Here is a 27718-nt window from a genome sequence, read left to right as displayed (position 1 = left end):
GGTGGAATCGATTTTGTGAAAGCCAGGAAATTTCGCGGGATGAGAAGCTGTGCTGGAACGCGGCGAGGGTTTTAGTATAGGGGAGTTAACGGTTTCTGAATTCCCACAGGTTGGAACTGCGAAATCAGGCGTCGGGAGAATCCTCTAATCAGCAGCTTATCGACACTTTTCAATATGCACACGGGTGGTCCTCTGTCGCCCCGTACGAAATAAAGATTTAATTCGATTGCCGATAATTAGTTATCTGGCGTTTCAGTGGGCCACTAATAACTGGATTTAGCGTAGAAAGCCGGCGAATTAGCAACTCGTCGAAAAGCCGTAATTACCAGCGATCGTAATGCTTGTGGAAAGCAGGATTTCAAATACGCTTCGGTAACAAATCTGTAAATTACGCACGCGCGCAATCCGCTATTTTCTGCTCTACTTTACTTGTCAAAATTTCACCTGTCCAAGGTGTAACGTTCTCGGATGTTGCAAGCAACGTTTCCCATAGCTTTCGTAGTGCAACGACACGACGCGACGCTTTAAAGCCTTTTCCATCCTAGACGACATGGGAGGCAAAGGATGAATAAGGAGAGAAAAAGGACGAGGCGAAGTAAGAAAACGAGTGAGCGGATTTTAAACCGTCGAAATCTGGGAAAGTGTCGTTAAGCCGTGGATTAATCTATCCATAAAGGTTCGCCACGGAGCGGCCGCATTACCTGGCCCGGGTACAGATATGCAAACGAGCTCATGCTTCGCTTATCGTACGCTTATCGATTTTCGCAACGTGTTTAATGCCGGTTGTCGGTAATAAAGTCGAAAGATCGATGCCGGGAGAACCAACTTTCGCCGCAAAACTACCTCCTGGTTTAATCGTAATAAACACCAGCTTCGTTTCAGGCGGTCGAAACGGAAACAACCAACTCGGCGAATGAAGTTACACACGCCGCTATTTTGATTCAGTTTCGCGTTGATACATATATACACAGAGTTTCTGTTAAACGTTGATAACGTCAATCGAATCGTAGTCGTGTAACGTGTGTGTGTGTGTACGCGTTAACTATTATTTGGCGTGTAACCCGGTCATTCGACCTCGCGTACGCTCGAGCAGGAAATCGATCGAGCGCGACAAGATTTATTCCGACATCAGCGTTGCCGATTACGACCATTGATCCTTTTTTTTTCTTCTACGAAAAAACCTTGCTCCTTCTTTCTTCTTACCTTTTTCTATTTTTCTTTTTTTACTTTGACCGAACAGAAGTGGCCAAATAATTCGTGGTGAGACTGCATCATATTTCACGTGGCTCTCGATTCAGAGACGGCCGCCGGCTAGAAGAATTTATTAAATCGGCCAAATTTATATCCTCCCGGCGAATTTTTCAACCAGCTCGTAAGACTGTATTTTCATCGCGCGCAAAATTGATTTCGCGCCCGCCGAAGGCGCCAGAATTGGCCTGCTACCCTTTGAACAGAGAGAAAGTGGCCTGCGCACTCCATTCGCTAAAGTAGGCATTTAATCGCAGCGAATAAATTTAACCCGCCTTAATAAATCTTCCGACGTCAGACCAGCCCCGATCGTCTCGCGTTTTTTTGAACTATGCACGGAGGAGTGAGCGCGCGCGCTATCACGCTTTCACTCACGAGCCACCCTTCTGCGCTCGCCCTCGGTAGGACCAGCCGTTACCTTTTCCCACATCCGCGAATATATTCCGCGTCCCTGGCCACTCCTCCCCCGTTTCTTTTTTCTCTTATTTCCGTCGACCGTGAAATTGCTTGTCCTATGCGACTCTCGTCGCTCCCTCGTCGCCTTCTTTCCTCATTCATCTTCGCGCGGCGGTTCGTTCTTTTAAATCATCTCGAAAGGCGTCTGGACGCATTGCCGGAGCACCGTGCATAATTAAAAGTTCTCGTTTACCTAACAGCTCGGCAGAGACCGAGGTATCCGGAATGTAGATCTTGTGTCAATAAATTTATGAGTCGATCCGTGTCCTCTAATTATCACGAACGATTTATCTACCATTAATTTCTCTCAAATATTTAGATGCTAAAGTTCGAGACTGTTTTTGGTTCGAGAAGAAACCGTAATTGATCCATCAAAAGATTTTTTTTCGATAAGATTACATTAGGCGGTAAGTGAAATTCTATTCAATAAGTATACCTAACACAGTATGTTTCTACATAATATTTTCAATGATGAGAAATCGAAAGCTTGCAATCTTTAGGGACTTGAACGAAACAGCTGATAGCTTTAGGAAAAAAATGGAGGTACATTCGTACGATCATACGTTATTCAATAAAATATTACCTAACTGTATGAAAATACTCTTTAAAGACTATTTTTTGTTAATATAGCTACGAACTTTCTGAACAACTCAATACGTTCAGAAACGAAAATAAGTTGTATAATTGTATTGTTTTCATAGCGTGGTACGTTTCCTCTGCTCAAAGTTTATTAGTATTTATTCTTTCGTATGAAGGAACAACTATCGACGTCCGATTAGAAATTATAGCTTATCGTTCTCCGATTGCTTTGAGAAGCAACGATCTTTGCAAGAAGCGCAACACGATCGTCGAAAGACGCAAGTATATTCGCGTGAAAACAAACAGACGAAGTGGAATGATTCATAGTAGTTATCCGTAGTAAGGATAGCCAAGTGGAATAGGTCTGTCTTTTCGGTGGCAGTGGGCCTCCCGAGGATCGAGCCAATCAGGATCTTTATAATTAAGTTTTCTGTCTAATCTTCACGATGGCCGATTAACCAACGTTCCTTCTACTCTGTATTTCCCCTCTCCATAAACATGGCAATAGTACAATTTCTGGAATTAAGCCGACTGACCTCGGCCAGGTATCGCGCAAGCAAGGGGCTCGTTGATGGAAGCGGCAAATCTCTCAGGGATTTCTGACAAGGATCAGGACGTTTGCCTGTTTCCTTTTCTTCTTTTCTTTCGTTTTCTTCTCAGTCACCTTAATCCGTGTCCGTGCCAACCTCCCTCGACTAGAAAGACGTATAGAGAGCCAATCCTCTCCGCGAAAACGTCTCGTATTTTCGATAATAGCGATGTTTCTTCTGTTCTTTTGGATCGCTGTCATTTTAGTTGACTATTCGCTAGCATTGCAATCAGCAATTAATCAAGTGTGATGACATTCATACATAATATAATGGCAGATACACATAATGACAATTATTTTTACAGACATGAATTTTATTTAAATACAAGGCATGTGTATGCGCTTAATTATAATACTTATTGCAAATTTTTGTGACATTAGAGAGTGATTTGAGTACATATATCGGTTATTCTATATGTAGGTATTAGCTCTCGTTTTATATTTTCCATCGCTAAAATCAGATACTAATTGCCAAATACAATTTTGTAATTATAGAATAATCACAACATTAATTACGAAATAATTAATATCTGAAGCACACAGCGAAAGCAACGTTTCACTATAATTGAAAATTATTATGTTATCCACTGTACACTTCTAGATTTGATACAGACAAAGTTTTATCTTTTTATTCTAATAAAATTTATTTCGAATATCATAAATAGTATACCTCCTCTCACAATCATAAAATTAGACCACGAAAATTTGTACTATGGGACGAAACAATCATACCTCAAGTACATTCATACATATGCATAGTATCATGTGACGAAAAACATCAAACAAGACCCTACGTGATACAAACATCAAACCGGTAATATAAGTACAAATTCTTAACACACGTAATAAGCACCTTTTATATACCGATCATCCTTTTCACCACTGATTTTCCTCAAACCGTCTACTTGGCAGTATCAGGTCAATAACGATAAAAAGTTCCTTTCGAACAACAAAAGTACCGGATATACGTATCCCGTTGGAAAACGATTTCGCGACATTTAAACAATCCAATATCGGCGAGCACGGATACGAAATATTTCCAACGATCAGGGGAGAGCACTCGACGATAGCGATCCGATTGAAAAGGAGCCCGGCGAACATTCTCTATGTTACTTTCATAAGCGTCATCTGTGTCCCCATTGTTCCCCGACACATTGTTTCATCAGACCACGCGTACAAGTAATATACGATCACAGTGAAACGGGTCAATGGTTCGTCGTACAATATCCTTTCGTCTCGTCGAAACGAAATTAACGAGATGCTTTCGATACAGTTGATCGACGACAAACCAGCCACTTAATGAACGATCAATGAGGTGGTTTGTGGCGAGGTTAGGAGTTGGGGAAGGCCAAAGTCGTCTTCTCCGCGTCGCGATTCAGCGTATCACGTAAATGACATTAATTTGTTATTCAAAGGGGAGCGGGATAAAGAATGCAGTTATGTTGGTCGTACCCGACGATGAAATTATATCCATTAAGTCTAAGGAATTTTTCATGCGGCCGAGTTCTTTACCCTGGCGTCAGCTGCAGGATAACCTCGAAGGCGGTTTGAAAGAAATGGGAAGGAGCTGAGAAAATGAAGGCCGTAGACGCGAGACTTACGATGTTTAAAATTTGTGCAAACGTGTCAGGTACCTTGCATTATATCGCGATGTGAGAAAAAGTAGAGTCCTCGAATTTGGTTGTCAACACTTTGTGGACAAAATGAATCGTTTATTTCCACGCTTAATTTTTCACCATCTCAGGCTTCTTATAATTTTAACAAAATTCTATTAGATTTTCTATTATATTACGCAACTAATTTTTCAGCTAAGTGTTTGAAAGCTTTGTCAAGAGAAATAAAATATTCGTATTTTCGATAAAGATTCACTTTGAAAAATTTTGCTTCGAGGAAGATAAAAATAGCACCATGAACAATTAGATGTTCTTAATATTCAATTTACTCTTATGTTCTACGTATGTTGTAGTTCTTTCCCCATGTAAAACTAACCAGAAAACGAAGTGATTTTTAAAATCAATTTTCTACGAATGTTTGTGTCACGCATAGATTAACAATTACAAGACGCTTCACTCTATATTCGGAAAAATCATTATTTAGGCGCTAAAAGATAAAGAAATAAAGCGCGAGAAGATCGTGATGGTTATGAGATTACGTCATTCACATTTGACTTAATTTGTCTTATAAATTGTTCTTCATTCTACGCGTTTGATTTGGCACCGCGGCTAACGAGTTTATGCAATATTTATTTTTGGTCCACTCAAAAACTGTTCCAGCTTCGTTTTAACGAATTCCGTCTTCGTTTGAATAATGTATTTCGATATTTGCTTTTTTTTGTACCGTGCCCGGCTTACCGTGTACTAATTGCTCGATTATGAAGAAAGTAATCGATAGCTGAACGAGCGTATTTGTTGACTCATGCCTATAACTTGGTAGAGTTGGTGTTTATCGAGGTAGGAGCGTCTATTCACGGGGATCGGACAAAGAAGCCTGATAACACGACCTTATCCCGGTGACAAGTGGATCGAGCTTAAATGCTCTGTGTAGCTAGTGAAAACAAACCCGAGTCCTTCAATCGAACAAAGGGCACCCACACGTACTACCTTCTGATCGTATATCGCGCGGTAAGCCCCGACTTGGGCAAAACTTAATCGCAATCGCTGGTTTCGATCGGACAAAGCCTTCTTCTGATCGGAAACTTTGTCTGTTTTATGACTTTGCTCGAAAAATTACGCAACGCGAAATTCTCTTTGTAAGCAAAAAAATTGGAAACGCTATGAAGGGTAGTTAGGAAGGAACAAAATTAATTCGAAACTGCAGGTGAAAATACAAAATTTTGAACATTGGGAAGTCGAACTGATGTCAAGGAAATGATGCTGCGTGACAGACAAGTAAAAGAACGGTACTTTTTAGTTAGGAAGAATGTGAATTACACGCGGAATATTGTGAAAAAGAAGTAATAGGCGCTAGAGTAATTTATTTCGGCGTTTACAGCTATCGCGTGATGGAGCCGCGATCGTAAATACTAGCTACGGTAAAAACGATAACAAAAAGAAGAACAAAAAGAAGGAAGTGATATGTAACCTACAAAGAAATAACTTTGCCTAATCCTGTACATTTTTTACCATTCATTCTCCCTTTAAATCGGTAAAGCTGATAAACTTTGAAAATCCCGTAGGCATTCGAATAAGAAACAGTCTACACTACTGTTCAAAAATATATAGAAACATGATTATTTTGCATAAGATACATTTTGAATTTCTATGTCGTTTAGAAGTTTAACTTCTTGATTGTAGTCCGAGTAACGATTCAATTATAGTTAATGTCAAGAAAGCTTAAACGAGTGTAACGATATTACGCAGATTATACGAGCGGCTGCGAATGAATTATTCGAGGAAATCGATTGGTCCCCCGTAGTAGCACGAAGATTGATAGTCCGCCCAGTTCGACGGACGTGAATATAGCAGAGGATTACTTTCCCGTCGACAGTTCATTAAACCTCACAGAAATAAAACTCTCGGTGAAAATTTAAGGAAATTTTGTTCTTTTTACGCGAAAAATCCCAATTCTCTCCCGTCTTTTTTTTTTTTCTTTTGACAGTCAATGTTTGGGCCATTCACATATCCGTAACGACGTGATCCTCTGATCATGTGATCGTGATCACCCATGGTATATTTCCCGATTTTCCATACCATTGGTTCCAATACTGTACAAAACCAGAAGAAAGTCTTCCGAGACTAACAAGAATGAAATATGAGGAAAACGAGGTCTTCTGTTTGAGGAGAGCGTAACAAAATTAGCAAAAATGTAGAATCGAAATGTAAATCGAAGAGCTGTGCTGTTAACTGGATTAGGATTTCCTGCGTTTAAAACGGTCCACTTTCGCCAAGTCGGACAAAAAATCTCAACGTCCACATTTGTGTTGCGGGTTAAGCTACTCGTTTTCGGAAGTAGTCGTCCGAAAAAACTGTCAAGTGTTACTCTATTTTGTTTTGTTTTTCGTTACAATTAGAAAATAAAGTCAGTGAAAAGCATTCAATTTGTACTAACTATTAAGTGTTTCAATATTAAGAGTGTTTATTTTAAAGCCTCATTACATTAATATTTTTTATAGGAGAAAAATGAATATTCTCCTTCCTCCCTCCCCCATGCAATGCTATATGTACATAGATGGTTTTATATATAAATCTAATTAAATGGTTCTATCAATTCTAGCGAAAACAATCGACCGGACATTCATTTCATCAAGAGCTATCCTTTTCAGCTTTGCATAGGATCCATCTATAAAAATATAAATTTGTACAAACATCTGCACTCTAGTTTCTCTCTAATAACACTTCGAAATTGAAACAAATTTTTCCCTGATCACGTTCCTCTGTTTAAACTCGTAAAAACGTAAAATCACATAAATATTCAGAATGTATTTTAATAAAATTTAATACTGTCATGGAAATATTGTATCCAATATCGCGTTATCCGATGAACCATTATGAGCAACGTAGAGACCAATTGAGATTTAATTATTAAGCTGGAATGGGACCAGCGGAGGCGGACTTCGACGGACTTCGCACGTACGACCATTCATTTCGCCGAACGGGAATGGCAGTCGCATCGTAGAAAGAGAAAGAACGGTATCTTGTGAACAGAAGGGAACGAGAGGGTCAGAGGTAGGGGGAAGATAAAACGGAGGTTCAGAGGGGACGGAATTCTTAATCAAGTTTCTTTTCCGATCCTCTTATCCTCGTTCAACGGGGCCAGACAAAGCCGTGAGAGTGAAGAGAAGTTATAGGAAATAATATATCAGCCGGGTGTCGTTATGGTCGCCGAATATTGAAGTTTCGCCCGCGAACCACTTCGCCTTGCCGCTCTAGCTGGCAGGCCCTTTCAGAAAACTATCGTAATACCTCATAGAACTTGGAAAATATTAGTTTTATAATAAAGTTCGAACAAACTTCCTTCTTCGCCTTCCGTTCTCATCCCCCTCTCACTCTCTTTTTCCTTCTCTTCCTGCCTCTTATCCCTTTGACTCTCCCTCTCACCCCTTCTCGCGCAACCACGCGGAGTTTCCATCGGAGCCACAGACGGTCTGCAGTCATTTCGTCCGTGGATTATTAATCTTTGAGGAAATCAAGCGCCGTTTTGACGAAGAATTCCTCACAATGCTATGTCCCGACGACGATTCTCTGCAACGGCGAGCCACACCGCAACGTCGAAACTTTCTCCAGCGATAAACGGCTCCGTGAGTTTCGAATTAAAAATCCGTCGTCCCGTGGGACCAAGAAAGCGGTCGTTATTCTCTACCGACCAGTTACTTCTTAGCTGGAATCTTCTTAAAATTTTTTAACCATAGAACAGAATCACCGAGATGCAGGTTTGTAACTCGAATAAAAGGATGTTTTATTTCTTGGATGTAGTAATATGTACTTTGGTTTTCATATCTTTGTTATTTGTGCATCTTCCTACATTTTTATATTCTATAATAAAAATTGTTCTTAAACGTTGAATTTTCTACGAGATAAAAATGTTTAATGATGGCAATTGTTACAGTTTGTTTCAAATAGGCTGGTAACTCGATTAGACTACAATTTATAAAGTTTGGTTAGATTAAAGCTTACAAAACTTTTTGCAGGGAAAACATTTTCAATACTGTAAATCACGTTAAACGCGCTGGAAGGATATTTTAAATAAGAAAACTGAGAAATTCAACAACAACGAAAAAATTGCATTACTGAAAAACACAGATGGAAGACAATCATAAGTAACGATGAATACTACATTTTTAAAATTAATCGGTAAAAATTTTAATTAGAACAAGTAACTCCGTTCTTTTCCAAAGAATAAGTTGGACGAAACTTCTCGGTCAATAATATCACGACTTATAGTAGTTACTGATAATATCTTTGCATATAATATAGGTTTATTCCTTTATTGCCAACAAGTTCACAAGTACTTTTAATCAAGTTATTGCTGAGGCGGTCTTCGGGAAATTGAAAGATATTTAAAACCGCAAAGAAGGCGGATTTAACAGGGAATCCTATTAGAGGACTGATTTACGAGCTATGTAATTTAAAACTATTTACGTAGCGTTACCACGACGGACTGGTGGCTATTACATTGAGTCGCAAAACTGTAAAAGAAAGAAAAAGAGAAAAAAACAAAAGGGCGTCAGAGATGAAAATCGAAGCGCTACTTTTCGCGCCGTAGATCCAGCTTCCATTGTCTTCCTTTTTCAAAGGCTCAAACTAATTTTCTTCCTTGCCCAACCCCCTGCTGCTATGGCCTCGTCACTCTGTTCCAACCACTGCTTCTTTCTCTTTTCTTCATCTACCTTTCGTCCATTTTTTGCACATACATTCGCCACCTTCATTTGGCGACGCGGTTCACAATAAAAAAAAAAGTACGAACGAAGAACCACCGGAATGAGAGATTAATAATACAAACGCGTCACCGTTATTCTTCATGATCGACACTCACGGTTCATTCGTCACCGTAAACGATTCATAAAAGGTGCACATGTTTAATACAGCCTGCCTTATTTATTTCTTTTTTTTATCTTTCATTTGCAAAAGAATTGAAAGTTACAAGCGTCGACGACTAAAGTGTAAAACTTGGAACAACTAAATTATAAACGAAAGAAATTAAAATGAAAGATATGTGAAAAAACATATCGTCGACGATAAAAATTAAACAGTTGTGCAACTGAAGTCTATAGTTTATAATTTGTCGCTTATCAAACTATGTATGGTAACAGCGTAGTTAGACAACCAATGGAATAAACTTTTGCAATAACATTCTTTCTGTTCCCATCGTTTTTCCCTCTAACAATATAATACAAGACGAACAAGCTTTTATATCCACATATTTTACAAAAAATCAATTTTACGAAAACTTACGTACTGTTTGTTCTAACAATTCTGGCAATTCCAATATCGAACAACATTTTCTGACAGGATTTATTAAATAAAAGGAACTACAGGACAAAATTACTTACGTTGAAAAGACTCGTGCCGATCGTAGTGTTTGCGACACTACAGAGATCACGCCAAAGAGCAGGACAAAGACGCGTGCGGCAAATTGAATTAAACCGGCGTTACTTACAACGCGCCGCGGAGTGGTGTAGATTTACGCGCGGGCTTCGACGAAAGTTATGGTAACGACCGAGTTCTCTTCTCGCAAGTTGGCACGAGGAAAGCTATCGGTAAAACCGAACCAGTTAGTCGCGACCGGGATGAGAAAATGGCTAGAGAGAAGGGTAAACAGAAAGGATGGCGAAAGACTTTTCCTCGCCTTTCCCTTTCTTCCTTTTCCCAACTTTTCTCGCAGTTCCCTTCGTTCGGTCCAATTTCCTTCTGCACATTTTCCTGCATTCCCGTGCGCAAACCTCGCGAGTGGTCATTCGATATACGTGCCACTCGGAAATGTCGATAGCGAATTTCTCCGTGGAAAATCGGTGGAACCAGAGGGAACTGGGGATAAGTGCGAGCGTGGGGGCCTTCCTTTCGTACGTGAACAGAGAATGAGACAGAAGGGGAGGGTAGAGTGGTCGAAGAGCGAGCTATAGAGGGAAAAGAAACAGGAAGAAGCGAAGTAAGAGAAAAAGAGGCACACAGGGATGCGGGAAGGACGGGAGAAGATAACAGGACCGGGAGAAGCGAGGGAGAACAAAGGGTGCTTATCGACACCGCAGTTCTTATCCCTAGTAACTCCTTTTATTTTATCCGTTTCCGTTTCCCGAGCTACTGGGCTAAAGCCTCGAACTCGTAGCTTGTATCTGAAAGATAATCAGACTCTGAGACGTACTCGAATGCAGACGGCAATTTTAGGCCGCGTCCCTTGTCCCTCTTGTGTCGTTTTCTCAAACCAAACGAACGAAAATATCATTGTAAAACAAAAACAAACGAAAATAAGAAAGGTGGAGAGAGGAAATTAACTGAAAGACGACAGAATATTAATTGGCAATAAGGGAGAAGCGCTGAAAGTTGGGAGTTTGGACGTTGGAAGTTCTTAACGTTTCAAGTCCATCGGTTTCGACCAGATTAATTTCCTTTGAGAGTCGCATGGTACGAAGCAGGCCGCTGTTATCGGGTGGAAAGTGTAGTATCAATATTTAAACGACTTACTGAGTTTCGATGACGTAGTACAGGATAGGGTTGTTATGAGAATTACGGCTCGCCACCCAAGACAGACGCACGGACCTCGACGTGAAGTTCGATATAAGAGGACGGTCCGGCGGATCCGGCACATCTGAAAACAAATTTCCAAGTCTCAGCAATTTAAACAGTTTTATGGCTACTGATGTTTTTCTTACATAGCTTACACAGCTGTATTTCTCGTAATAACATTTGAAGTTTTAACAATCAAACGAAGCGTATTGCAGTTTACTTTAACTTTCTTAAGTGTTGAGTTAAGGGATAAAGATAGAACAAGTTTCAAAGCGTCACGACTATTAGTTTTCCTGTATTTCCTGTACTTAAAGAAATTTAGGCGAGTTTGGCAGAGATACTACAAGATCGTTCATTATTATTAAACCGTAGATATTTACGCGTTTGCGACAATTGTAAATATGCGAATATGTACAAAGATAAACATCAATATACAAAATATACATATATTCCAACATTTTAGGGGCTAAAATGCTTTTTTCCAAGTCTCGCTCTTTCTTCAATGCCTGTAAACATATGAATTTGCATAAACATCCGCAGTCTAATCGTTATTAATATATTTCATACAAAGTAGAATTATGTATTTTAACATGGCGTTGAATATTTTTGTTTCTTTACTATTGTTTAGAGCTTCTTTCAAAATGAATTTGGAAAATCGCCACTTGGATTGTTGGGAAAATAATTCGCGCGAGAGTTGGAAGGTTGGAAAGTCTCCCCTTTAACTCGCTGGTTGGGGCATTTTATCGTGGTTTACAAAGAGAACAAGCTTTCGAAGGAGTCATGGTCTGAAACACCGATCACGCCCGTTGCTGTAACCAGCGTCGGATAAGAGTCAGGCATTTAATATGCACTGCCATGCGAGCCACGGAGATATAACAGTGCGCGCACGTCGCATAAGATCATAAATGAGAACGGAGGGCGCGCAACCCTTGCACGATGGAGTCGTCATCCTCCCCTGACCTCGGTCGTTCGTGCGTTCTAACGTTTTGCAGCGGGACGAGAAGCTGGTCACAGTTAACTTCCAGCAATTAATCGCCCATTGTAAATGCAGCTACGATAAACGTTTCCCCGTTTCTCTCTATCTATTCTCGCGCAGATTTTAATTCGCGCACGTCGCTTCGTTTAAATTTTATCGAGTAATTTCGAATTGTCCCTGATTGATCTACACTATGGAATAGGTTTAATTTGATAAAAAGAACGAACTGCATACGATGGATTACTGATTACAATACTATTATGGACTAATACGAGTTCCAGGCGTGTGAAGATAATCTGATTGAAAGGCAACCTGGATTTGTACGTTTATGGTTGTTGTGTTCTCTCTCAAGCTGATCTATAAAAGATTCATTAAGAAATACTACTACATATAATGCAAATTGTAATGTAACATTTATCCTCGCCATTAAATAATACGCAAAATCATGATAGGTTACATCAATGAATTTTCATAGGTTATATTCAATGAACTGATAAAAATACTGCCCACCTTGGAAGACAATAGACGAAGATTTAAAAGGATTAAATCGTATGGTTTAAGAAAAGGTTCGTTAAATATAAAACACTAAAATTCATTAAAATATAGAAAGTGTTTACTATTGAATGTTTCACTTGCATTCCTTACGTACTGTCAGAACTATCGATTGATTCCAAAGAGGCTACTATAGCTACAATAGTAGTGGAGTAGTACTCCATTTATTATAACAAGAGTTTAGTTACTGTCTAATTAAATGAACTGCCTGTTAAATGAACTTCTGCCTATTAACTCCAACTATTCGAACGTAAACGCCTGTTACATAAACAAAACATCGCAGATATTGAGGAAAATCAGTGAACTCCTGTAACATATACTCCAGTTAGGTAAAAAGGAACATAAGCTTGCTTTTACATCTCCCTCAAAATAATATCAGGTATTTTACCCTCACCTCCAATAATTTCAACAGGCTAATGCACCGATAATAATTAATCAACCAGTCGGAGATAAACGACCAAGTTTATATCCAAAGCCTTTGACGCCCTTCTTTTTTTATCCGATCGACGAACAATTAGGTCGATTCGGAAGGTCCGAAAAAGTGCGCGTTAATTTCGCGGACAGATTAAACGCAATCTTGCATCGAGGCGGTCGCTTCGAATATTCATTCCCTCGTTAATAATTCACGTCACTCGATAACCAGAAGAGGAACCAATAGCTGATATTTCTTTGGTGACACGCGTCATGAAGGCGAACGCGAAACGACCATCTCCAAGAGGAGCGAAAATAAATCCTATTGTTGCGGCTTAACGAACTCGAACTCGATCTCCCGTTCGGCAACGGGAAAAATAATCGCCAGCCGACAGGGCCGAGTCATCGAGTTCGAAAAACGATGCGGGCTCGTTTGCGCAGTCTTATCGAGCGGACATGGAAACGCGAACGGGGCGTGATCGAATCCCTCTTGGACTTATTGGCTGGCCCTTCGGCCCTGTCAGTTTCTCGAACACCCGCTTTTGTTCGCGCGATCGGAACATCGGGCTGGTTAATGGGATGGATTCGAACGGATCGTTTAAAACTACTTACTTCTGATATTTATCGTTTTGTCTTTTTCTTCCGTTGTTTTTTCGCGGCTAAGTTAGAAACATTTAGATTGTGAAACGTCATTTCAGTGTACATTCCTGTTTGAGTACTAGGACGTCAACGAAGAATTAAATATGCTCGAAGAATTATTAGGAAATTATCGACATTTATAAAAATTATTCAAACCATAGATCGTAAGAATCTATATATCGAATGTTATAATAACAATTTCATTAGTCTGTTATTTCTTTTGCCATGTCTATATCTGTTTCAATTCTTCCAAAAATTTTCAAAAATTTAGATCAGAAAACTATGACAGAAAATATCTTGTAGATATTTTCAAAAAATTAAAGATACGTATATCGAATCACAATTTTACACGCGTAGGAAATTCTAATCGGCCAATCGTTTTCCTTGACAATCTAAGACAATTGTTTGGTTTCGTATGAGACCAGTAAATGAATACTTGTGAATATTCATGAACTGTAACGTTTTTTCCTTTTTTCAAATATTTTTATTCAACAGAATAATTTTTACAAAGTATACATAACACAATTACTACTGTAAAACTGTAAAGAAATATCAAGAACAGTTTACACAATAGAGTTTTAATCTACTGTCTCCGTAATGAGCTCTTATAGAACAAGATCATAATAACAATAATATAAAACTATTACATTTATTTACGTACATTTGTTTATCCATGAACCGTAATGCGCTATCAGTCGAACCCTGTTTGTTTCTAAATGAACAAATAAATTCTCGAGCAACTTTCGCGTTTCGTTACTTTAGACTAGAGCATATGTACACACAGGAATATTTCTTTAACGCAGAAGGTATACATTGTTTCATACCGTCAATATTTAAGCAAGGGAATGTAATCCTCGAGACAAAGGGAAAATTATTTGTAAACTCGAGATATTACTATCAACATGAACGTTCCCCTTACAAATGGCTCAAAGTTTTAATGAAACGATCTCTCAAACATTTTATAATCCTCAAACATTAAACGAAGGTAAAGTTGAAGAAATGAAAGATTACCAAAGACTGAAGATCACTCCAGGCCAACATTAATCCAAACTGTAGCGATTTTAATTGGCACAAGACACGGTAAATTTCGCAAACAAGAACTGTTACAATAAATTCTCAAGGCGCGTGTCTCCTTCGCACTGGATGGCGTTACAAACGATTTTTCTCAATTAGAATCAACCACGTTACCGGAACTACAGGCGAAATGTGTCTTTTACCCTCGGTAACGAGGATCCGCGGACGCTTGATACCGGAAGTTATATAGGTTACGTTGCATACCGACGTAACTGCACACAGAGGGACGCCGCGGTTCGTCCTTTGCTATACGCGGAATATAAATTCCACCGAGGCCGTTTACCAAAATTTATGAGTGTCATTTTAAGAACTGTTTTGCCTTGCTCAACCATATGGCTCCACGTAAATATCTCTCACTACGCTTTATCGTTAAAGCTCGCCATCTAACCATTAACCTGCTGCTTCTTCCTCACTTTTTTCTTTCGATCTGGTGTTTATATTTATCAATTTTTAGCCGATCTTGTCAAGATACCGTGAGATATGCAGAAGTTTCTGTTCTTAATACTTTTTTTAAAAGGAATTAAAGCATACGATATTTTCTCATCTTAGGCCTACCCAATAGATTTACGAATTATTCTATGCAATATTCAAGATTTAATTTTTTAGATGCTGAAACTTAGCTGATTCGAATAACTGCGCCTTACCCTATCGGTTATAAAGATATACCGAATAATGGAAGAAATAGTTTAACAAATAAACGCTGTTATATAAAGCGAAAAATCTAACTGGTCGGAAACTTTTGCACGTAGCTGTGATTGGTATCATGGGGTTAACCGTAAAACGAATTAAAGCATCGATGGGATTATGATTTTGCAGCTTTAAGGAGTTAACGAAGCAACCAAACATTATCCGCGTAAATACACCGGAACAAGTTTATTTGCCGAGAAGCGCTTCATTCAATATTGGATGTTATATGTATCAATTCCGTACCTCCGCTCCGTGCCGGTAGTATTTTTGTCTGTGTATCGTATCCCTTAAACGTTAGTTTTCCTCCCTTTCGAGTACGCGATGGACTTTTCCTCAAGCAAATAGCTGATCGGATAAAGTAACGTGCTCCCGGGCTGTTCGATCGAGCCTTATTGAAACTGTTACCGTACCATCTGAGTCTGTATTACGTTCCATGGTTCCCCATGATGTACTTTCTCGATATTGTTTACACATTTCCCGCTACATCCTCCAATTCGCTTCTTTTCTTTAATGTTTGCAAAATATTTATTCAATTGCCGACATGTAATGAAGCGATATAAATATGTAGATATAACGAGCGTTATATGTAAGTTGCATAATCGCCACACACTTGTTGACACATTTCGCGTAAAGATACGTCTTTTTCGTGTTATTATTTAACCGATGATTATTTCTATTCCATAACGTTTTTATTAAATACTTGCATAATATTTTAAGAATATTTCTAGCCCTTATTTGAAGATTAAAGCATTTTCTCAGTTATAGCAATCTTTTTCTAATAATCTTTTTAATTTTAAATCGAATTACAAGATAAGTCTTAATTCAAAGACCGAGGGCCTAATATACCACGAAATTCAGAATTCGCTTCTCGATGTATTTTCTGAGTGTACCTATATCTCAAGCTTCGCGATATATTTATTTAAAAGGTGCGCGATACAGATTACGTATTCAGGAGGAAACGCGAATTTAAAGGTGCATGTGAAGGATTTAAAGCGCTTCCAGGTTTAAAAAGCAGATTTAGAAGGAGGAATACGTTGGGGGAGGATAGGAGAAATTTCGCGAAGAACATCGGTTCTGCGTTTCGAATTGATTTCTTCTTGTAGAAAAGAAAAACTGAAGAAGCATCGTTTTTTCTTGGGATAAACTTTAAAGGATAAACTGTCTTCTAAGGTATCATCCACGCGATACCGCGTGCTATCGGAAATACAAACAGTTGTTTCCGATAGAACGATCGGTTAACACGAGCCATCCACACAGAACGGAAAGTTTAAAAAGATTTCGCAGCATTAGCCGCAAGTACCTCTCTAGTTGCGGAGTAGATTGAGAACTCTGACATCCCCTTCTAACGCCTTCCCTTCCTTTTAACGCTGGAATTGGGATTCGATATTGACAAGTTTCTATAACATCGAGCTCATAGAATGGTCGACTGTCAGTTTCGAATATCACCAAAAGAGAATTCTCTGTACGACGTCTCGAATATCACGCTTCATGAATACCGTGTTTCACAATCGCAAAAGGTCATTTGTTTGTTGTTTGACTTTATAACTCCGCCATATATCGGTCGTATCGAGTATCGTCCGATAGTTTCGCAACCCAGCAGTTAGAAGTGTTAGAGAACAATAAAATAACAGCATATTTTTACGATTTAATCTTTTATTGTCGCGTATATTATATAATTCGTAAAAGTTCTCTTCTTGTAAACCTTATAAAAAAGAAAGATCATTTTTATTTAGCTAAAATATATATAATCCAACTTCCATTTAATTTAACATACGAAGTGATAGCGAAATAAATCTTAGTGGTTTTCCAACGAAATGTTCTAACATTCTATTATAACTATAGAATAAAGATTGCTTTTTAAATCGCATATTGATCGTTGATTTAAAGAAATGTGATTTTTGTAGGATGTACAGACACTTTCATGTGACTTTATCGGTATAGTAGAAGAATAATGGATCATAAAAATTCTTAATTTTAAGACATTTACGAAAATGAGCTCTAAAAATGAAGTATTTTATAAGAAAATAAATATATCTATTATTCATATATGAATCAATAACGCGTTAAACTAAAATATGCAATGTTGCACGTGCGTAATATCAAGTGTGATAGAATTAAATCTCTAGCTATTTATTTCGACTGTCATTAAACCGACAGAAGAATACATTTTTAAACGTTCCCCTTCATAGATTTTATTTGTCTGGGATACATCTGTCCAAGGCATAATAAATGCGTTTCGAGCAAACGCGACAAACTGTATAGGAGGAACGATAACGCCCCTCTGTACGACGATATTTCCGATTGATAAATACGCACAGAGTCACGATCCCGCTGCCTTTATGTCACCCTTCTGTGAACCTGACCAGACGCCCGTCGGTATTTCCCTTCTGTCTGGATATACGTTGACGTTTTCCCCTTGGGTGGCCCCAGGACTATCGTTAGAACGAACGGGAAAACGGGATTACGCAGGCCGGCGTGCAAAGTGAAAAATCGCAACCGTCCCGAGGAAATTGGCCCGTGGTTCATTCTTGGCCGATAGTTCCACCAGGATATCGATTCGATTCGCCAGGATTTGCGTGGATCTTCTGTGGTTGGAGAAGCTGGAACCCAGGTGTAGAGCGACGACCAGTAATAGAAGGTACTTTTCGGCAAGCCTGTTCACAGAAATACTTTGCAAAGGTGAAAGGGTTTCCTTCCATTCTATCCTCCCTTTCATCCTTTCTTCCTTCGTCTATCCAGCCATCTTCAGATCCTTCTTTCTTCTCCCGAAATTTCTATTTTGTTCGATCCTTGCAAGCGCGTTCACAGAAATACTTAAATATTTCGCAAAGGTAAAAAGATTTCCTCCGTTTCTTTCTTCTCTTCCTTTTATCCTGTCTTGCTTCGTCTATCCATCCATCCTTAGATTCTTCTTTTCCTTTCCAATCTTTCCTATTTTCTTCCATCCTTTTATTTCACGGAAAAATCCACGCGTAAACGCGAGTCGATCCGGAAAAGTGTCGGCCACCGATGGGAATGCAATTTTCTAGGGGTGCATCGCATGGTAAATTGCACGTATAACTGCATCACGATCGAGCCCATCGTACTGCGATATTTCGTTAATGCAGTGGGAACAGCGCACTCGGTCGACTTTCGGCTGAATCGAAATTACGCGTACGTATTATGCCCTAGCTGTGTTACTTTTCTGCTTATAATTTGTTTCACGCTCATCGATTGCCGCCTCGTTAACGTAACGGCGGGCGCGCGCGTCGGCCTCCGTTGTCTGCAATATTGGCCTGTTTACGCGTTGACGGAACATAATACGCCAAACCCGTGTAAATTTCAAATTACATATTTGCCCGTTTCGCTACCCGATGCTCCAGGCGACCGCAAATTTATCGCGAACGGCTAGCCGAGATTTACACAATCGGCGTGTTTTACATTGGAAAATTAATAATCTGAGTGCTGGTCGGCCGAAAAATTCCTGCACCTCGGTTACGTTCATTAAAAACAAATAATTGACGATATTTCGCTTGGGAAGACCAATCAAAAACCAAAAATCCAATTAAAAACTAACGAGGAAGTATTGGATCCGGCTGATTTTTATCCGTTTGAAAGTGGAAAAAAAAATCATAGTGAACTAACTTCGTATTTTTGTTTGAAATCCCTGAAAAGGAGTGTTGAATAGGGTCACCGGGAATGATCCCGGGCTTTAGTTAGAGGTAGACTTCTCTGTTTAAATTTTTGTGGCAAGCGGATCACGTGTGCCGCGGAAACACGAACTCCTCTCTCGGTAGCTTTTCCTAACTGGTCAGCCAGCCTCTGACCACCAGTCGAGTTCCACGAACGCGAGTCGCGCAACCGAGTAAAACGTAAAACAGAAAAGACAGGCTGACTCGGTTGCTGACTTGGTTGGTGCTTATCCAGTTCCACTGGTCCGGGACACTGTATACCTTCCATCAGGAACATCAGTGTAAAATTAGCACCCTCTCCAGTACCTTTGTGCAAAAGCCTTCTTTTCGCGCAGCTGGTCATGGAATTTTAATGTCGTACTTGCTGCGGGGCTGTTGTTCTTTCGTCGATTTTTGATAATCTTTATTCGTCGACTGATTCTGTGCAAGGAAATGACTAGAGGAAGGGCTGGATGCAGGTTTGTCAGATTTAAGGAGGATTGATTTACCAGGAAAATTCATTTTCGACTTGGCTGCTGGCAAGATTGATTTACGATTTCAGGTACTTCCTTTCATGATCCCGACAGTGAATGAGGCATGCGCGTCCCTAAAGCACGTAAGATGCAATCTTGGGATTCTTGTTTGCGAAATAGGGCGGAGCTTTCGAAATAGAATCATATTTCGTCGCGTGTGTTCAAGCACTTTTCAATCGATGAACATCTTTATTCGGAACAGTGTAGTATGGCGCTAGCTAGAAATGTTCGCGAAACATGCAATATATGCGTAATGCTGGGAAAGTATCCGCTCTGGGCGAAGAGAGGTATAAAGGACGTAATATTGATGCAGTGATAGCGCGAGGTGACAGAACGCTGGAAAAATTGGTCCGTGACCGCGTGTAAAGGGCGCAAGACTCTTCGAGAATTGAGCACACTGCGCTGCTATACACGAACTTTGACGTGCACATGAACTTTTGCGAGGATGATGGAAATCGACGTAGAGAAGATTGTTGACAAGATTCTACTTTTAACAATTCAAAAGGCAATGGAATATTTCTGCTAGATTTTTCGATTTCTCGAACGTATAAATTTCATGCTCCTTCGTCCTGCTTTTTACTTTCATCCTCCATGTAGCGCAATTCCTACAATTGCCATCACGTAGATCTCCATTAACAGAGAATTCTCTAATTGACGTCGTTCCTATATCTAGCGAGCAAACCAATAAATACATACTTTTCTTTTCTCTTTTGTACTTTGATTGTTCACCTTCCTTTCCTTTCCTTCATTATATTATCATATATATATTTCATCTAGGATACAGAGAAATTACTATGCAAAAGTCTAGAAGCATCTACCAACATTTCTATCAATTTTTATTTCATTCACTTGTTTTCGCTTTTATAGCTAATGACAATATCCTGGTCTCTAGTGTAGAATATGATGTTCTCCTTCGCATTGCTTGATTTGGTAAAATGTTTCGGAATCAAGTTATTTCAGAAGCGAATATTTCTCCTGTTAATAAATAAATAAATATATATCTATATCTTCTTATACATGAAAGAATTGTTATCTGTTATCCTTCTTTTCTCCTAACATTAAAAATCTTTTGTATAACACAGAATTTTCACAAGTGTCCGAATACTTTCGTGAAATGGCCGAAAGAAAGAGAAGCTCTTTAAAACTATGTTTTCACACGTTCATTTTCCAAACTTATTGTCAAGTACGATCCTATATACGCGTAATATTTGTTCACCTGTCCGTAAATCTGTTTGTCGCTGCAAGAATGACGCGTTCTCGCACAGTGTCTGCACGTATATGATTTGGTCGCTCTATTATTATAACGTCGACGTCACTCGATCGTGCACGCGTTCACGCGCGCCGTCTTGGCATTCGCGTTTCGCTTAAGCCGAATTTGCGCTTTTTCACTTTAGAAAATTACTGCGGATGATCCGTCGCAAAACAACGCTTTTATCCTCGATCTATCCGCCGTGATGCTCCAAAGTGCACAATGAACAGAGTAAAGCCGAGCTTTGAATAAACGAAATGGATGATGCATTTGTATTAAAACGGTTCTGACAAGTCATAAACGCATGCTGATTGCGTATTGCGACATATTCGACCGAAAATGAAGATGAATACGGATAATTAGAATTTTGATCTTTCACAAATTAGCAAATGTAATTATTGTTGATATTTGCTCGTACAAAGCGTTTCCCTGCGGGTAAACAGAACTATACAAATTAATTTGGGATATTACTGTCAATAAGAAATATCTAACACGCATATCATTACTACCAGCGTGCTGAAAATGACTTTCAGTGTAATAAAACTAATGATTTACCCGAAGTATTTATCCAGTGAATTGGTGTTGACACTGTGGCTTTCGTCCTTCACTTTCATTGTAGAGGAATCATCATCGCAGCGATCCTCCACAGTGAAACACAGTGAAATAGTGGTTCGTTGTCGGTATCTCGGTCCATCTTCCATCCGATTTGAATTCGACACTTTTTGGATGTGACCGTTCTTCGAGGCAGTCGGATTTCGCGTGAAGTCGAATGGAATTTATCGAATATAAAACAGTGCATTAGACGCGGAGAAATCTGGAGTTGGCCAGTGATGGGTACCTCACTACCTGATTCTGGCGCCAGGAAACTCTAGATGGGATTGGATCCGACTAATTTTGGTATCAATCTATCGATGTACGGTAATTCAATCTGTGTATCATATGTACAGTGTGGATATCTGTGCAAAAGGGAATGGATAGTGACAGAACATACGTGATGTATAAATATGTATAAAATGTTAAGCCGAACCATTTCATTTCGCCATTTTGTCTGTGCTAATGAAGAAATAACGATAGATAACCATAAACAATAAGCGGAGAAGAATGGTCTGACTGAACTTCTTATTGCTACAACTGTTGAACACTGAAAGAATTAAAAACGGTAGTAACTAACCAATAAATGGCAAAAAGTATACAAGAGATACGAAAAAGAGAATTAAATGGCAGCCACGGAGATAAATATCAAGGCGAAAAACAAACGCAAGCACGATCAAGCACTTTCTTAAATTATAACTTCTCTAATTTTCTTTCCTCTCTCTGCTGTATGAATTCAACTATAGCGATAAAACGAGAAGTAAAAAAAAAAAAAAAAAAATAAAGAAAAGGAAACAAAAGCAATAAATAGAGGAAGAGGGAAACAATGGCGATCGCTTCGAGAATTGTTTGTTTGCACGATGCTCAGATGTTTCTCGTACAAATAGTTTAGACAGAATTACCGATAGGATACCGAAATCCCTCGTAAAAATACACGTTAGCGGAGGTTTAGCAGGGACAACAGGATGGAATAAGACACGGGAATAGTCGACGGGACGGTCGAGGGGCACGCCTTTGCAAAAAGAGAAATCACGGACAGGGGAGCGCGTTAGCTGCCGCAAATATTTTACTTGCGTCTCGGATGCTTTAAGTACGGTAGCTGAAGTACAAAGACAAATGTTGCCGCGAATAACCCATTTGTTTAGTGCGACGTAATACTTGCGGTCGCGGGCGAAAAAGCTTGGACGAAATAATGGCGCAGCACGACAACGACGACGAACTTTTCAGAAAGGGTAACAACCCTCTTTGTACGTTGTAAGAACCGCAAGAAGCGAATCGGTTCTGGAACGACGCAACCTTGCACCAAGGCATCGAAGCACGTTCGTGAGTAGTAAAGTCTTTGTGTGAGATGATTGAGTATAGAAGCTTTGATGGAACGTGTTTGAATCGCGCGAGTAATTGACTTTACAAAATTCCATAGCCACGAAGAAGTGGTAAACTGAAACCATCTCGAATAATACACTCGAGTGTCTTCCGTAAATCTGTATTTCGGGCGATCTATTAATCTTTACATTGCAACACAGTGTTTCGATGTACGCTAGGATTAAAAAGGTTATGAGAAAAGTATTACGAAGATTAATATTTATTAATATTTCAATAACACTCTGTAGGTGTTTATTTAATATCGCCTTCGAGAAAAGCCTTTTGACTCTTTGAAGAAGGAATCCTTGGTTTCAACAGGTCGTAAAACTGGTCAAAGGATGCTAAACAAGAATGGCTGAAATCAGAAAAACGCTTCAAACACGTTTGGATCGCAGGATCACCACGGCCGTCGAGACATCAATTACCTACGAAAAGACGGCAACGATAAGAGCATTATAAAAAGTTCGTCACGTTTCGCTGGAGAACATAGTTCGCTACGATTAAACATTCAACGTCGTTCAAACGTTCTTTATGGACGAGCTACGTTCTGGCGCCGCCTATAACCAACGAAGAAAGCGCTATTTATTTTCGGATCCGCTGAGCAAACAATGCCTCCCATCCGTTTCGTGAGACTCCCGTAAATGAAGCTTATGTTAAACCTCGCGGATCGCCGTCGCGTCGTGCCGATAAAAACCACAAACGAATAGCGAAATTTTCCTCGATCAAGTTTGCCCTTTCTGTCCCATTTTCGGCGAAATCTATCCGCATACGTCTACTAATGCAATCTCGTGTTTTTACGGGCGCCTTCTTTCGCAGTGTAACGCAGTGACATATGCTATTAACCTTTTTTCCTTCGACGAGCAGGGTGGAATTTGTTGGTTTTTACTTCGAGCTGCTCGAATTTCGGATGACGTTGTTAGTACTGACAAACGATAACTGGATTAATGTGATATAAATGGAGTGCGGATAGGGGCGTTAGTATAAGAAAATTGGTTGGAATAAATGAGGTTGGTGGAATAATTGAGATTGGTGGAATAAATAAGTATATAAGAAAATACGATTTTCCAAGCTCTTGTATGAGGTTAATATAATGAAATTATTAATACCGTCCTAGATCAATATATAAAATGTTCGATAAAGTTGTGCCATTTTTCTGAATTCTCTCAATTTTTAATACTAGAATTCTTTCTTTCGCATTACATATTTCCGAGAGAGGATCGAGAACACATTTCTCGGATGGTTTTGTAACGAAAGCATAACGAATATTTGAGACTAGTATCGCCTAAACATAACGTCCTCGAACGAATATACGATTAAAAGAGCTGTTTACCGAGCTTTCACCGTATCTCTATTATTTTGTTGCTTAATGTATTCAAAAATTGTTTTACAAGATATTTTCCTCCACGTACGCTTTCACGGCCAACTCGAAACACCATAAAACAATTGAAGTAATTTAAACAAAAACGGTATATCGCCGCACGGATGCATATTTCGTTGAACAGAAGGTAATAAAACAATCACGAAATTGCCAGGGAAACATTCTCGGTTGCTCGTTTTTCCATGTACACGTGGATCATAGGCAGTTGGCTCGTTAATTGAAACGCGATTCAGTTGGGACAAAACGCATAGTTCACAAAGGATTCGCGGTATAGAAACGAACCGAGGAAAGGGTTTAATTAGAGTTTAACCAAGAACGAGCGGGGCAGGGACGCGTGCACGGGACCAACGAGTGGATTTTAATCGTGGCACGGTAATTGTTGATATTACCGCAAAACGTTTACCATCGATGTTACTCTTTGATTCAACATCTCTCTTCCTCGCTCTTGACTGATCCTCTCTGCTTTCCTGTTGCTTTCTCCTGTTCTATCTTTGTCCAATTGTCGGTTATCGTTGTCGTTTTCGAGGGCTATCGTTCACAATCCGTCGAAACGTTTGGCACTCAATTTTCCATGGTTTTAAATACCGCGTGTTAACAAACCCCGAAATCGATACTAGACCAGACCATCGCGAACCCACGATACTAAACCACTCTTCGCGATGGTTATCCCCCCTGCCATTCGGTTTGTATACCCTTTACTGTCAGACCACAGCCAGTGATATTCGATGAAACTAACATTCGCTGTTCCGACAAATCTAAAAGACGAAGAATCGTGACTTGGAAATTTATTCGTTCGCATATTCGGCCGTTTCATCTTTCCTGGTTAACGGGCATGGGAAGTAAACGTTGTAATGGGTACCTGGCTCGCTCTTATAATCGTTAGCGTCGTAATTAGTATTTAACCGGGAGCTGTTGATTTTCCGTAGCATGCTACAATATTCATAAATTCCTTGGTGAAGAATTATTATCGCGTTGCTCCATGGTCTCCTGTTAGTCGCGAGAACCGTTACAACTTAGTCAAAGTATTTATTATTAAACAAAACGGCTACAAGTTTCGTGTAAATCATATTTTTTTATCGCTACAATTTCTTCCGCATGAAACTCGCCTGCGGAAGTTTCGAGACAGAGTTCCTTCCCTTTTATCTCGCGTTCTCGGTTTATTATTTCGTTCAAAACTTCGATTCTTACAGTCTTCCGAGTTATTCATTTATGAAACGCACCGCTGAAACACCGCGTAAGAAGGATCGTTCACGGAACGTGTTCTTGTATGATTGTTAAGAAGATTCAACGTTTGAACGATGGCATCTCTCTGTTTTTCTTCCGAGGATCTTCCCTTAGTTCGCTGGGCAAACGAAGATTCTCCGAGGACTAGTAGAAATATTTTCTTACGGTTTATTAACGTAGAATTTAATATCGACGTATATTTTCACATCCTCGATCTCATTACGATCGTGATACGTTACGGGATCGTAAACGGTGCATAAAATCAATGGCAAGAGAATCGTCTGTCAGCCAAACGAGAGCGATAGCGAAACGGAGAGCGCAGAAATATGCCAGGAGATAACGGGCTGGGCGAGATTTCCAGCTGGAAATACGAGCGGATACGAATTAGCATCTACAAGCGCGTACAGAGAGTTCCCAAAATTCGGTTGGGCGGAACTGGCTGACGTTTCATTACGACATAAATGTCCGCGTCCATATCTGAGATAGTCCTGCAGCAGGTTTCCTGCCGCTCCCCCTCGCCCTTTCTCCATATCCTCCTCTTCCTCCTTCTTCTCCTTCTCCTTCGTCGCATCCTGTATGCCTCGACAATGTCGTTCGTGGTAGTCGTAATCGTCATCGTTGTCGTCGTTGGCATCCTCTGCAGGGGGGAAACAATTACTCCAAGACAAAAGATAACGCGTAGAGCCGGCATGGAAATTTGCCAAAAGTGTCAAGTTTGGTTCTCGCAGCCACGATGCTCCTCCGTGGCCCATCCAGCCGTCATTCGTACCCCTTAGCGTCTAACACACTCGCGAGACATCGAAAATTCACCGTTCATAGTAGAAACTTTTCGACCTATACAACAAACTATCCTAACGATCGTTATCGTTGGAATTTATTTGCCGTGGAATTGAATATCATCCGGCCAAATTGGGATATTCGTTTCAATACGTTCCCTGCTGCTAAACGATTGTGGTGCGTTTAGTGCTTCAGTTGTATGGCTGTGGTTTTCTCGAACAAAACTGAAGGTATTATATGCACTTGAAAATTAATTTGCTGCCTTTCTTAGATTTATCATTTCTTCACTGACTTTTTTCTGGATCAGCCGGAATTTATGGGACCGTAGAAGATTGTTTTCCGGGTCACTCGAAGATGTAAAGTAAACTCTTGTAAAATTTAAGTCGAGTCTTCATTTAGCAACTGCTCAGACTCTTGGTCTCTAAACTTTTTTTGATTGCCTTTGACGTTGTCGACGAGATAAATCAAACATATCCCTCGGGAAATCTCTAATCTTTCGTCTCCTACGAGTTCGGCTTGCGTTGCATCTTCGTCCAAAGAAGAATAAGTAATCTCTGCGACTTCAGCAGTATTTCTCTTCGATTGAAAAGTCAAAAGCATGTTTCCCATTCCACGTATATTCTGCGCTTCGAACTTTTCCCATGAATTTATTAACGAGTAATAAATAAATGGCGAGTAGAACTAGGTCATTGTAAATATAATCGTTTCACAACGAATGTCAATGGTATAATAAGCTTTCGATCAGTGAGAAACACGCGTGTTTATAATTGGAAATTCTGTCGTTGGCAGGCTCGTTCCGATTTCCCTGCCATCGGAAACAATTAAGCAACGATGGGGATCGATGTTTTCGGTCATATTTTCAGCGATGTTCACCGGTCGCCTGCAATAATCGCGGAAATCTTTCTCTCGCTAGAGGAGAGAGCGTACACGTAACGGTGATAACAGCGCAATCAATTTTGGTTTGTATCCGATGTAATATCACGTTCGGGCCAAGTAACTTGACACGGATTTTCGAACATGAAAATGCAACCGAATCGAACGATACAACAACTTCAATTTCAGTTATTGACAATGAGGACGTATGCAATGAAAGAATAAGAGACGTACAAATGTGTCTGGCTATTCGAGTACGCGATATTAACGATAGCTATTTCGCTATAATGTAAGTAAACTATTAGTGCTACTTTCTTCGTGCGAAACGTGACAGTTACACAATATCCATTACCGGGGAAAGTTCGTTCCATTAACGATTCATAAACCTTTTACAGCAGTTCCGCCGTTCGGGTTATTAATTCTCGCGCTGGGCCACGTACTTTTAAAACCGCATTTACACTATCACATGAACATGCACCGCTTGCTGCTATCGAGTATTAGCCTCGGATTAGTAGTACTTGTTGATAGTTTAATCGAGTCGATTAAACTTCTTTTTTTCCTACTCGATTCCCTGTAATATTTAGTCGTTCCAATGTTTAAAGCTTTTAATCTTGAGTCTTGCAAATCTCATGAAGAGCTGATGTTATCTAAGTGGTATTACGGACGATGGAAATTTGTAAGTGCTATAGCATATACAGAATTTATTTTAGG

The 27718-nt window shown here is 39.7% G+C and overlaps 1 protein-coding gene across 3 annotated transcripts in view; it reads right to left on the bottom strand.

The window, feature by feature from the left end:
- Positions 1 to 27718, bottom strand: part of LOC117157739 (putative receptor-type tyrosine-protein phosphatase mosPTP-1) — a 419058-nt gene that overhangs the window by 76006 nt on the left and 315334 nt on the right. For all 3 annotated transcript variants that reach the window (XM_033336003.2, XM_033336000.2, XM_033336001.2), the window contains exon 3: positions 10990 to 11113. In XM_033336003.2, the coding sequence (XP_033191894.1) occupies positions 10990 to 11113 (124 nt within the window). The remainder of the gene's footprint in view (positions 1 to 10989; positions 11114 to 27718) is intronic.

This window comes from Bombus vancouverensis, chromosome 6 (genome assembly GCF_051014615.1).
Source record: "Bombus vancouverensis nearcticus chromosome 6, iyBomVanc1_principal, whole genome shotgun sequence".
NCBI lineage: Eukaryota > Metazoa > Arthropoda > Insecta > Hymenoptera > Apidae > Bombus > Bombus vancouverensis.
The sequence above is the reverse complement of the archived record's forward strand: the minus strand, read 5'-3'. Positions and strand labels throughout refer to the sequence as shown.